This window comes from Diabrotica undecimpunctata, chromosome 10 (genome assembly GCF_040954645.1).
Source record: "Diabrotica undecimpunctata isolate CICGRU chromosome 10, icDiaUnde3, whole genome shotgun sequence".
NCBI classification, from domain to species: Eukaryota; Metazoa; Arthropoda; class Insecta; order Coleoptera; family Chrysomelidae; genus Diabrotica; species Diabrotica undecimpunctata.
Genome location: NC_092812.1, coordinates 49,074,633 through 49,088,724, shown reverse-complemented (window position 1 = coordinate 49,088,724; position 14,092 = coordinate 49,074,633). Strand labels below are relative to the sequence as shown.

General features: G+C 33.4%; 1 protein-coding gene across 1 annotated transcript in view; it reads left to right on the top strand.

Annotated features, from left to right (window-relative positions):
- The window catches only part of DIP-delta (Dpr-interacting protein delta), a 687,368-nt gene that overhangs the window by 234,532 nt on the left and 438,744 nt on the right, over positions 1 to 14,092 (top strand). The window contains exon 3 of the mRNA XM_072545958.1: positions 3,875 to 4,036. Coding sequence (XP_072402059.1) covers positions 3,875 to 4,036 — 162 coding nt within the window. The remainder of the gene's footprint in view (positions 1 to 3,874; positions 4,037 to 14,092) is intronic.

Below are 14,092 nucleotides of genomic sequence, written 5' to 3'. Positions count from 1 at the left end.
AACAAATAAATAGGCCGATAATGGTTAACCATGGTTAACTTCATAACGCGTCACAATGGTTTTCATTAGAATATTATATGTATACATATATATTATTATATTGTACTTTGAGATAATAGATAAGAAAAAAAACCGAATTTTTTTAAGTTTAATAAATTGGTATAAAAAAAACAAAACATTAATTGATTCAATTAGTATTCTATTCTAATATATCTCAAAATTTTTAATAAGAGACGCCAAATTTTAATTCACTTGTTTAAATGTTATCGGAGGGTTTTCTCTGATTTCGGAAATACCTTTACCTTCTAATAGTTTTAAAATATGCTAATATAATATCTAAACTGCGCAGTCCAAAAAACTTTTTTAGCTTATAAACAATTAAACAAACTTTATAAAAATTTTCCTCTTGTGATTCGTAATTCCCGCATTCAGATGGGTTTTTAAAACCCATCTGCGAATGCGAATGCGAAAACCCAAATATTTAATTTATTAGTTTAACAAAAAGTTGCGAAACTGAAAAAAGTTTAAGTAAACTTCTATCAAAAAAATATGGGCACGCTATTGGATTTCCAATAATCCTAGCCCAGAAATTAACTTTAAGTGATACTTGTGTATTACATTCTTAAAACCAATGTGAATTTTACGGAGTTCAAGGCGGAGTCCTTTTGAATAAAACGTTGATTGCCCAGAAAAGAGGAACTCTCTCTATAATATGCTTTTTCAAGATCTATTAATACCATATAAGACTTCATTTTTGTAGTGCTGTTCTCTTCCATCAACTGCCGTATAATAGAAATTGCATCTACTCTTGATCTACCTTTATTAAAATTAACCAATTTTTTAGATATTTCTATTTCTTCACGAATCTGTCAGTTACTTTCTCCCATATTTTTATGGTGTGACTAGGTGGTTTTATGGTCCTACCAATTTTTTATTTGTCTATTTGTCCCACTTTCATAATTTTATTACCCAAAACTGTTAGCCAACTTGTTCCTGTTTCTCCTAAAGTTGCCCATCTTTCCCTAGAGGTATGGTGAGGTTTAACTTCTTATCATTTAATCTTCGCTTTTCCACCGCTGGATATAGATCGTCTTCATAATTTTCCATCTGTTTCGATCTTGTGCCTCTTGCATGAAATTCTTACGGCAACTTTTTAGATCGTCAGTCCAACGTGTTGGTGGACGACCTCTGCTTTGGTAGGCGCCATCCCTTGGTCTCCATTCCAGTATCCGCTTTGTCCATTTGTTACCTGTCATTCGAGCTATGTGACTTGCTTAGTTCCACTTCATTGTTGCTATTCTCTGTACAATATCGGCTACTACTGATCTTCGTTGTAGCTAGCGGATCGGGATCTTGTCTCGAATTGAAACGCCCAACATAGTACGTTCCATCGCTCTTTGAGTCATACGGATCATCTTCACTGTTCTCATTATCATAGTCAACGTTTCCACTTGGTAATTCAACACTGGCATAATACACTGATTAAAGGTTTGTCTTTTAAAATATATTGGAATGTCGGACGATTTGAAAATGTGGCTTAACTTGCCGAACGCTGCTCAAGTCAGTCATATACAACAGAGAAGCTCAACGGTTTGGTTATCTTTTCCTATGCGAATCTCGCGACAGGTATTTATGAGGAAGTAGGACAATTTTCATGAAGTAGGACAATTTCTGAGTTATGCTGCTGAGTTGGTGTAACTACCTCCTGCAGACATCTACTAAATAGTTTAGCAACGACCTGCCAATATCTTTTTCCAGCCACGTTCAAGGCATCTGTCACTATTTCATCACCTCCAGGGGACCTATTGTTTACCATTTCTTGCTCTGACCTTAGAAGTTCATTGGCTGTTATGTCCGGTAAAATTTCAGATCCCTGATTAATTATCTTTAGTAATTCTCCGGATACATTGCTGTTCTTTGTATAGTTGACTAGAAAAACTCTCTCTAGAGTTAATCTCGATCCTCAATGATTTGCCCCTGTTTATTTCTTAATTTGTGGATGTTTTTCTTTCAATTTACATGTTCTGTCTAGAGTTCTTTCAAGATTTTGTTAACTCTAGTTATTTCCATCGTATTGTATCGTCTCAGATCCTTTTTAACCTTATTTTTAATTTTCTTATTTAAGATTCTTGGTTTAATTTTATTATGATCAGCTTCTAAATAACATTATTGGTTATTTCATTAATGCTGATATTCTCCTGTGTAGCCAAACTAGTCTTAATGTTTTCTTTATAAAATGTTACATCTCTTGGGAATATCCATCTTTCACTTTTCTTTTTGAGGATAATAATTTTTGTTCTTTCGACTTCAATGTTATAAGTGGTTTTAACCCTAATTAACTTATGGTCAGTCTCTTTTAAAAGTTTATTTCAAACTGTTATATCCCAAACTATATCTTTCAGGTTTGATATTGTCAAATCAATTTAATTTTTTGTTATTTGGTTCGGAGTCTTTCAATTCCACTTACGTTGGGGTTTTTTGTTAAAGAAAAAGTTCATCACAGAGAAATTCTCTTCATGTAAGAAGTCCAGAAGCCTGTCACCTCTCTTATTCCTCTCACCAAATCCAAAGTTTTCCATAGTAGATTCTGCCTCATGTTGTTTGAGTCCTAGTTTGACGTTGAAATCACCAATTATCATTGTATAATGGAATTTTGAAGTTTTTATAGTTGCTCAGAAATATTTATAAAATTGAGTAGTTTTCATCTGAGTGGTTTCTAGTTGGTGCGTAAACCTGAACAATTTTAAGTTTGTATCTTGAATTTACTTGAATAATAAGATTAATAACTCTCATACAATTACTTTTTAATATAATTATATTTGATGCCTATTTTTTATTGATTAAAAAACCAACTCCTCCGACAGATGACTCTTTGTTTTCTCTGAAATGGAACCTTATTCCAGACTTAATTATTATTTGCCCTTCTTGTCGATGCCTAACCTCGCTTATATTGATTATGTATCTCATTTTATCTGTTATAGTTCTTCCTTCAGTTTTATCATCCCAACTGCTTTACCTTTCTTTATTTTTTAAGGTGCTTGAGCAACTTTTAATCACCTTTCCTGTTACTGTTTTCCTTAGCTCAACTGGCTTTCTGTCAAATTCTTGATTTATAACACTGTCAAAGTACTTTTGTCAAAGTTTCCAAACCCTCAAGAACTCTTTCTATTCCCGCTCTTTTTCTACCAACATGTTCATTCAAATCACCTCTAATAAATCACCTTTCTCAGGACTAGCTTCTTTTGCCCCTTCCCCTCTTTAAAGAGTAGCTTTATCTCTATCATGCTTTTGGCAAGGTTTTACTGCTGGATACACTTCCTGACGCAAAATATCCTTTATCCGGGCTTGGGACTGGGACTGATAGTTACTGAACTACTTAATTCACCCAGCCACTACTAAAAAAGGAGTTAGAGCTCAGAGAGCGCTGGGACATAAACATCGATATCCTGGAAGACTATAAAAGGCTGAAATCGTATGATCAAGTCGGAAGGTTGAAATATTATAGTCAATGTCCACCAACCCCAGGAAATAAAGTAGACCGAAAAGATCTTGGAGGCATGAAGTAATCGATGCAATGGAAGATATAGGTCTACAAGCAAATAACTGGAAGGATCGCACGCGTTATATATAAATAATTATTAAATTATGTTAAGCTATTATTTTAGTTTGAATAAGAATCTTTTTTTGTTATCTGTAAAAAGTATTTTATTTAGAATGGCTTGTTTCTAATAAAACATAAATTTCTAATAGACAAAACCACCGAGATTTTTTTCGAAACAAACTTAAGGAATAATAGCAGGATACACTAAGTGCTAAATAATACAATAGCGATAATTTAAAAGATGAAAGGGTTCAAAGGTTCTTTTCTTTTCAGTTCCACCGAACATAATTGATACCGAGAGCACGCAATCGACGGTGGCAGTCCGGGAAAACCAGAATATTAGCTTGACGTGCAAAGCGGATGGATTTCCCACGCCAAAAATCATGTGGCGAAGAGAGGATGGCCAGGCGATATCCGTCGAACGCAGAAAGAAAGGTGAGTTTCAGATTTGGTCTAATTTATCATTCCTTAGAATACTTTATATAACAAAAAATATGTAGTTTTTTACTATGGACTTCTACAGCTTATAAAGTTAATTAAAATCGGGACAGTTTTCTTTTAGTTTACTGTCAAAAGTATGTTTAAAATTCAATTAACTTTATCGTATTTTTTATATATTGATTTTTCCTGCAACATAAAGGTTTTTTAATAGCTTTTTTACTATAAATGCGGTTGATTACTGTTTTTAGAGGCTTTTAATAATTTTTTCACAACTTTAATTACTAAACAATCTGTGGTAAAGGAAGCTTATTAATTTTGAGCCATTATACAATATATGTTTGATACTTTATTTTTTTATAAAATTAAAAAATATACATAAAAATGATACTCGGTAAGGGCTACAAAGATATATAAAAGTAATAATTTTAGAAAAGCGTCTGATTTTAATTTTTTTTAAATACTAAAGCGTAAATGAAATCAAGTAAAATTAATTAATCGTTTGGGTTTGGGTCGGTCAATCTTAACGTTTCGTTAGTTTTGTAAGTAGTTTCTTCAGGAGCTAAATGAGATTGTGAGTAACGGTAACTGGAGTACTTAAGAGAATCAGATCCAAAAACTAACAGCCGGTTAGGGATTCGCGCTCAGTAACTGAAATACTAAACATATTTTAAGTCATCAAAAAGCAATGACTGACTAACTACTATTCTTTGTCTTCCTTTTAGTATGTTTATTTCTCATACTCATCTCATAGTTCACATACTCATAAAAATGAGAAATTTCAGTCTACTGGCATGCTACATATCTCCAAATATTAGAATTAGGGAATATAAAAATATAGTAGAGGAAATAATCAACACCGCCATTAGGGAAAAACAAATTATAATCGCCGGGGACATAAATGCTAAATCTCGACAATGGGGCTCTCCCGCAACTGCCGAAAAAGGGGAGATATGGAACGAATGAATAGCCCAGGTTGGCCTCGAGGTACTCAACAATAATAAACCTACGTCACGAGATTCGCATAGTAAAAGATAACCAAACCGTTGAGCTTCTCTGTCGTATAAGAATGACTTGTGCAACCTTCGGCAAGTGGAACTACATTTTCAAATCGCCGACATATCAAAAAGTCTTAAAAGAAAAACCTTTAATCAGTATGTTTTGCCAGTATTGACTTAGGTAGCGAAAACATTGACTAGGATAAGAACAGTGAAAAAGATCCGTGTGGCTTAAGAGGTGATGAAACCTACCATGTTAGGCGTTTCACTGCGGGAAAAGAATACTGAATTGAAACTGGGCAGGTCACGTAGCTTGAATGCCATATAATAGATGGACAAAGCGAATACTGGAATGGATACCAAGAGATGATGTTTACTGAAGCAGAGCTCGTACATCGACACGTTGGACTTACTATCTAAAACATTGCCATACGAATAGGATGTAAGAGGAACAAGATTGAAACAGATGGAAAATTGTGAAGGAGATTTATGTCCAGCAGTGGACAAGTGAAGGTTAAATGATAAATAATAATTCACATACCGTCAAGTAGTCATTGAATAATGACTTGTTAAAGTATCCAATAAAATGTGACAACGCTGACCAGTAAAAAATAACAGTAGATACCAGACACTCAGTAGTGTATCTTTTGCGTTGTTAAATGAATTTTAAAAATTTATCAAAAAATAATGTCTTCTATTTCTATAAGAATAATCTTTATACTTCTTTTCATATATTTAATGTTCAATTGCCTTAATGTTTGCAAGAATACACGTCGTGATATTTTGGGTATCAAATCTTTTGAAGTATATAATTTTCTACGAATAGTATAATTCACACACACACACACACACACAAACACAGATCAACCCTGCCCCTAAGGAACGTTTGTATACCATTGTAAAGTGGGATCCACATGTCCGAAGATCAAACCGGTCACACTTCGCTGTTGAAGTAGTACTTATCTAACCTCCAGGCTTTTCCTCCACCCCATCCCATCGTGTGACTTTCTTAAGGAGGCTTATAATCTGAAAGTTACTTTGGGTGCCCTGGGTAATGGAACATCCTCTGTTTTTATTGACTATTTTCTCCCTATTTACTTTACTGACTTTATTGAAGTTACTCTAACTTGACATTGGGACTGGTGTCCCTAAAAGAAAAAAGTGTGTGTTCCGAACAGAGAGCTACCAGCTCTGACCAACATAGGATCTGCGTACGATCAGCTTGAGGGGTCTAAGTCTATATGGCTGGTATAAAAGGCCTGAGGATGACTGATAAACTTCTCTATTTAGTTTGTTTGCAATCGTTTTATCATTCTGGAACCTTGTACGATAAGCTCTTCTTCTTCTCCTGTTTTCTTTCCTGATAAGGTCTTTTAGTTCCACTCTTATGTCCCTCAATCTTCCTTTTTTTGTTATTATTATTTTTTTCTTTTGAATGGTAGTGGTAGTGTTGGAACAAGATCGCATTGTTCAGTTTTTCAATTGCACGGACCATTTCGATTTCTTTGATGTTTGCCTTTTCGACTATCTTCATTTCCTTTATTCTTTTCGACTCCTCGTATTCCAAGTCAAAGTGGCTTCTCTTTCTTCTAATATCATCAATGTCGGCGTCTCCGCTTGATTCGCCGTTTTCATTATCCGTTATGTTCTCCGTGTTGTTTACTATTGTATCTAGATCAATTAAAATAGATGTTTTTACGACTTGGGGTGGACGACGAATGGGTCTTCTTCGTCTTCTTGCTCTGACATCTGCGTGTCAGAACTTTTCGAGGTGATGTCGATGATTGCCTTATGGCCGTGAATAAAAAGTTGTTTGTAAGATTGTGGGAGTTTACTACTTTGAAGATTTTGTTTTTGTCTTTCCGCTTGACCGCTGCCAGACGGTTTTTCTGGATGTCGTCCCAGGAACTTGCTGTTCCCTTATCGCAGGCGCAGGGACGGTTTCTGTCCGACTTCACCGAAGCTAGTTGAGAATAACCTCTACGAGAAGCACATAAAGGCAGCTCCTCGACATTTTATTTAAAAACAACTTCGCATCCGCTCTTCGCTTTAATATTTACAAGTCATCAAGCTACTAAGCCTTGTATGCTCGCTTCGACTAAAGCACACGTCTGCACCGCTCGACCTCCGCTGTCGATTAAACTCGTACATAACCTATTGTAGCCATAATACTAATTATATAAGTTGGCACTTATGGTCATAAAACTATGTATTTTAGGTACATCGACTTTGATTTGGAAGAACCCATTTTGGAATTTATTCATCCTTTGTACACATTTTAATTTAGTTGCGATATTCTGATCTAAGGGCAACAATGTTTTTAACTAAAAGAAAGTTTTTTAGTTTGGAAAAAAAAATATCGGTGATAGAACCATCTAAAAAATAAATATAGTGTTCGAGTTTTGACCGAAAAGTTTCAAACAGGAAAAACTTAATTACTGACATTTAAAAAAAAGTCCGATTTAAAAAAGTGGTATAGAGAAAGTGAAAATGTTAAACAAAAAAAAAAGAGGATTAAAACTGAAGGTATTGCCATCTATACTATAGTGTACGATTGCTTTTGTAAAGTGAAAAGTAAGAACATTCCATTATCTGGACCGATAATAAAACAAAGAGCTTTAGAAGCGGCGAAAGAACTCAATTTGAATTTTAAAGCTTTAAATGGTTGGTTTGACAAGTTTTGCTTAGAACATAACAAGCTGCAAATGTTAACCTTTTACAACGTTTCAGAGTGACAAAGAAAACTGCAAAATTTATTAAGTGACTATTTACCTGAGAACATTTATAACGCTGATGAGTCTGGTTTGTATTATCGAGCCTTACCAAGTAAAACTTTTAAATTTCGTAATGAAAAGTGTACTGTGGGCAAATCTTTTGAGGAAAGGCTAACCGTATTAATTTGTGCAAATTTAAATGTGGAAAACGAAAAACCTTTGGTGATTGGTAAAAGTAAAAATCCTAGATGTTTTAAAAATTTTCATGTTGAGAAACTCGAAGTCGACTGGTACTACAACAACAAGACCAGGATGAACAGAGATATTATGAAAGATTTGCTGCACAAATTCTACAGAAAAATGCAATGTCAAAAAAGAGAAACTCTTATTCCTAAACAATGGAACATACTATCTGGATATTCAGTTATCGTATACGTATAAATAATATTTTTGCCACCTAATACTACAGCCCATTATCAACCGTTAGAACAAGGAATAATTAAAAATTTTATATCCCTGTATAGAAAGTTTTTGATGAGGAGAATATTTTCATCTATAGAATGTTCTTTATCAACGGCTGAACTGTAGAAATCCATAACGATTATTAACGCCTTAATTTGGACTGTAGCAGCATGTAGAGACGTTTCAGCCAAAACAATTAAAAAGTGTTTCATTAGGTGCGGTTTTTATAATAAACGGTAGTAATGGAGAAGAAATTGTGAAAAATCTGGAGTTACAAGACCTGAAAGATGATTTGCCATTGCCAATCTTTGGCGAAAGTCATGCAGGTCAAAATTTTTTGAACTACGTAGAGATTGATGCAGCCCTATTAACGGAAAATCCTGTTATGGGCTAGTAGAAGTAGAAGTAAACTAAGCTAGAACTAAATTATGAATGTGTTGCCTGTGTGAGTCCATTTCAAATAGGTAAAAAGAAATAAAATAAGACTTACAATCAATTTAATTAGACTACCAACTACCGGTATCGCATACTACAATTTACTATGCACCTTCAGGTCTAACGGTACCTGGTAAATTAGATGCTGAAATTACAGAAACCCACATTAGGGTGTTGTCTTATAAAGAAAACAATTACAGCAATTACGCCAATATTATATGTCTGATTATTAATATGAATAAAAATTGATTAAAGCAGACAAAGTAAAACCAACAAAATGGCATAAGATAATCTAATGAATTGAAATAAATTAGTAAATAACCAAAAATACTACTTACATTCCGGTACAAGAATTATTAAGTAGTGATTTGGAAACATGGTTCAAACTATCCTGGATTGCTGGTGATGGGTAATCATCGGTTTTATTGTAACTGTTTGACAATTAGAGGGGAAGTTCTTGAGAGGAGAGATACTAACAAATGAAATGGGATGTAGGTATTGTGTATTTGTTTGTTAAAAAAGTAAGTGATGTCTTATATTATTTAAAAGTTATTTACATTTATTCAATAGGTATATTTTAGAAATGTATGTTAATTTATTGAATTATTTATTAAAAGGGTAGCTATATAATAATAAATAAAGGTGGATGTATAATTTGTGGGTGTGCAATAACTCCAACTTGTAACTATCAAATTGCGATAAATTGATTTGGTCTCTGTTTTGGCAGAAAATTATGATGTAAATATTAAAATTAAAACAAATAAAGAAAATCAAAGACACTTAGGGACAAACAGAACACAATCAAAAAGACAAAACAGACATTAATATAAAAAGGGGGCACACTAAATCACTTGTTAGGAAAGGAACTGGCAAAAAAGGCGAAAAATTTTTCCCCCCGTTGATGTCCGTTATAGAGAAGCTTCACTGTATTTAAATAAAGTTTTGGTTTTTTCATGAACGTACAAAACACTTTTAATATACAATTACAGATAAAAAGATATCTTAAAGAGGGTTTAATTAAATTAAGTTACTAAACGATTCTATTTTAATATTAATTTCGATTTTTAATTTAAAAAATTTAATGGGAGAAAATCAGATAGAAGGAGAATGGTCAGACAATATCCGGTAAAAGGCGACAGAAAGATAAATTCATCTAATGTAAAATTGCTAATTTGTGATTTATGCATCCTTAAAACTGAATTTTAATTTTAAATGGGAAATAAAGCTTTGGGGAAATTTGGTTTTTCGTTCAATTGGACATTTAGACATGAATTCGTTGAAATATTCAATTTAACCTTTATTACAATCTAAAGAAAAGTTTCATGAAGGGTGCACTCTTCTCATCCCTTTTGAAATTTAAAACCCTTATAATTATTCACGTTATTGGAAAATTTTTATATAAGTTTTGTGAAATTTTATTTATTAGTAGCAAATTTTTAGGCCCCCAAAAGATTTTGGATATTTTTACTAAAATGTTAAAACACCTTTAGATAACTTAGTTTTTTAGATTATCTATATCGATAGATCTAAATATCAAAATGATCAAATACATGATCGTCAGTAAACACCCAATATTAAATAGTAGGGTATCAATAAAAAATCAAGAAAGTGAAAAAGTCACACTGACAAGTGAAAAAAATTTACACTTAGAGTGCAGTACGGCTAAGATAGGGCAATGGTATTCTTATGGAGAAAAAGCGCACAGGTTTGTGCGCTGTACAGGTACAATTAGAAATCACGGTCCCAGTATTAAAGTCACTATTATTACGGAAGAGAAGGACAAATATAAAATAATAAAGATAGTCAAATACTTCTACAAAACCTTGTACAGTTTGCAAATCCAGCCTAACGAATCAACAAAGGAGAACTTAAAAAAAGTAAAAAACGTGGAATCAGAGGTACTAACAAATATAGAATAATTCATGGTTTTTTGCCTGTTGGTTTGTGGTTTTTAGATTGTCTTCAGATTGTTTAATTATTGTTTTCAATTCAAACCACAACTTGTCAGGAGCTTCTCCCTCTACACTTTCCGCGTTTCTATAAGTTTTTGACAATCTTAATTAATGCGACATATAATATTTTGCTTCGTTTCTTCTTTCTTCAGTAAATTTATGTCTGGTTTTTTTTATTAACAAAAATCGCATCAGTCAAATTGGCTATTGCCGAAACAATAGTAGTAAACAATTGTATTACATATACATTTATATGTTTAGATAGCGTTTAGAATGTTAATTGAAGTTAAGAAACTTTTTAGGTTTGACATATTGCACTGTAGACATAAAATATGAATTAGTTTGTTATGTATATTCTACAACATGCGCTTTGGCGTTAATGCCGGACATTTCTCTAATATATGTTTGATTGTTAACTTTTCTTCACAGTTGTCACATATTGGTTCTTGTTTGTTGGAAAACACATGGCTATTAGTTAATCACGTATGACTCAGTCGGAGTCGCGTTAATATTACCTGGTCTCTCCTACTTGTTGGTGATGTGGGTCAGGGTTTTATCGATTTTTTACTATGATGTAGCTTGGCCGATGACACTTTCCCTTTTCTTACCACCTATATCGCACTTTACATTTGACCGTCGCCTTCAAACATCCACACTCCAAAATGTTTCAGTACACTCCGCACTATCACTAGTTGCAGCTTATTTGCAGCGTGGTCTGCCTCTTTAATTTCCTTAAATTCCAATATGGATGCTATCCAGAAGAATATAATATTTTTTCCATTCAGTAGAGCGGTATGAACTTCTTGTTTTATCTTGATGACCAAAGGATTAGTTGAGTAGACGTATTGGATTAACTGTACGGAACTTGAGAGTCTGTGAGTATAATATCATTGGTACTATTGGATGCGTTGACAGTAAGGGTGGCCTGGTATAGAGCGTATAGTTCAGCAGAGTAAATGGAGTACTCTGAAGGGATTTTGTATTTATTTGTCGATGTTGGGGTTATGACTGCAGCAGTTAGGCACTCAGGGTTCTTTATTTGCCATGAAGGAATTGAGGACGATTGGAAGAGAAACCAGTTTGGGAACATGTAGTTTAATTGATTTAAGTAGCTTCTAATTCTTGCGTAGAAAAGTTTGGCCGTTCTTGCCTTATTTATAAAGAGATTTGAGAACTCTTCTGTAAAACAATTTTTTATAGTAGGGTTTCTGGAGTAAGACCTGATTTTTGCAGCTTTTGAGACTTAAATAAAGTCTCCTGTCTTCTAGGGGCGGTTAACTAACTTTAGAATATATACTTTTGATTGGTGTTGTGCAAAACGCTCTAGATATTATACGTAAAGAGAGATTGTGAAGACTGTCAAGTTTTTTTAGCAGTGTCTTAGTGGCTGTAGAATATATAGTAGATTCATAATCTAATTTTGATCTGAATAATGTTCTGTATAACATCAAAAGTGTTTGGCGATCTGCGCTCCATTCTTTACTGGCCAGAGTTTTTAGAAGATTTAATCGCTTATGACAAGATAAGTTCAAATTTGTTATATGAAGTTTCCAGCTTAAAGTTTCTTCGAATGTCGTGGCCAAGAACTTTATTGACGTTACACGTTTTAGTTTCTCATCACATAGTCTTAGGTTGGGGGTGTTTGTGACATTTTTCTTAGAAAACAGGATGAAACGAGATTTTTAGTGCAAAATCAAAAACCTGTTTTTTGTGACCGGAGTTCCATGTGTTGTATAAAGTTCTGTGTGTGACAAACTATATTTTGTATATCTTTAACTTTTAAAAAACTACAAGATTATTTGCGTAGACTCGTGCTTTTATAGGCGATTTTAAGTTTTTGAGAATATCATTGATTGCCACCATAAAGAGGGTAGGACTTATAACCCATCTTTGAGGAATGCAATTTTCTGGATACATTATACCTGATGTTGTGTTGTTTGTCCTAACTCTGAAAGTTATATTATGAAGGAAGTTTTTAATAAAGAAAAGGCGGTGACCTTGGATGTTCCAACTATGTAATTTTTTATTATAATATAATCTTGCATGCTGTATCGAAATCTCTTGATATGTCAAAGAAAACCGCTAGTCATTTACTCCTTAATGCGAATGCTTCATAAATGTTACTTTGAAATATATGTTATTTGATCAAATAAAAGGCATATATCGAGCACAGTTTGATTTAATCTTGCCCAAGTACTTTCGATCCCTAGATCATCTTCAGGGGCATCTGAAATAAGCCAAGAAACGTTTTTTTATAACTAAAGAAATTGATTAACTTCGATAAAAACTCGAAGTTTATGGTTGATAAAGAGTTTTTATGTGATTAACGTTTATAGACTTACTTCGTCAATTGCGGCCTATCCGACAAGAACAAAATGTCATAAACATATAACTGTACATCACACTACACTACAGAAGGACAAACAAACACTTTAAAATTATCGAAGAGCAGCTACATTGCGTGCAGAAGCCGGAGACAGAATGGCTCCCGATCTAACGGAAATGTTGGGGTGACATGTGACAAATGACAGCTTGGATAAGCAGTCACAATCATAGATATGTGATCTGCACCTTTTAAAAATTCTATGAAACTAAGTATTGACCAAAAGTCCAACTGACACTACTATAGGAGGTCACTGATGAAATATAAAATTATATAGAATATTTTTTTTTATGTAGATTGAATAATCCAGATCTCGCACTCAAACCTGTCTATAATAATTAGGGTGTTAGTTTGAGAGCAACTGAAGTCGACGTAAAGTAAGAATGCAAGAAAAAGACTAAACAATATATTAGACAGTGGGTAGTCGACTACAATAAAATGGTCTACCAAGCACTATCTGTAATGTAGAAAGGAAGAAATCTGACTATGTAATTAAAATACTAAAATTAAAAATCAAAAATGAAGCAAAGTATATAAATGGGGTGTAATCCAAGTAATTCAGTTAAACCCACAGTCAATGGTAGAACTATAAAATTAATATGGATGTGCTCAGTGCAGGCAGTCTAAACAGTTGAGCTGGGTACCCTACGAGGTGAAGCTGTAATAAAGTTTTTAAAAATAGGTTTAAATTTAGTACAATTTAAATTAATTTGAGTATTAAGACAGTGAGAGTTTCCATTTGTTTCCCTTGTAATCTCCAAATCTTCCAATAAATCCAACTCCATATAGTTTTTCTTTCTACTAATATCATGTAAGATAGATGAACCAGTGTTGATGTTAAAATTGTGTTTACTGGATTGTAGTGTTGACCAAAACTTGAAGAGTTTGGTCTTTTCAAATATTCTGAAACTCTAGTGGATAACTTTCTAATGGTTCTACCTACATAAGAGGCATCACAATCATCCAGTTCCATACCTCAGTCATGGGAGTATTTACATTTAACGTTGATACATTTTGAGTTCATGACTGGCGTTTGGTATTTCTAGTTGTGTTCTTCGCTATATCACGTTGTTTAATATATTCAATTTTATTCTCAACAGTTTTGTAGC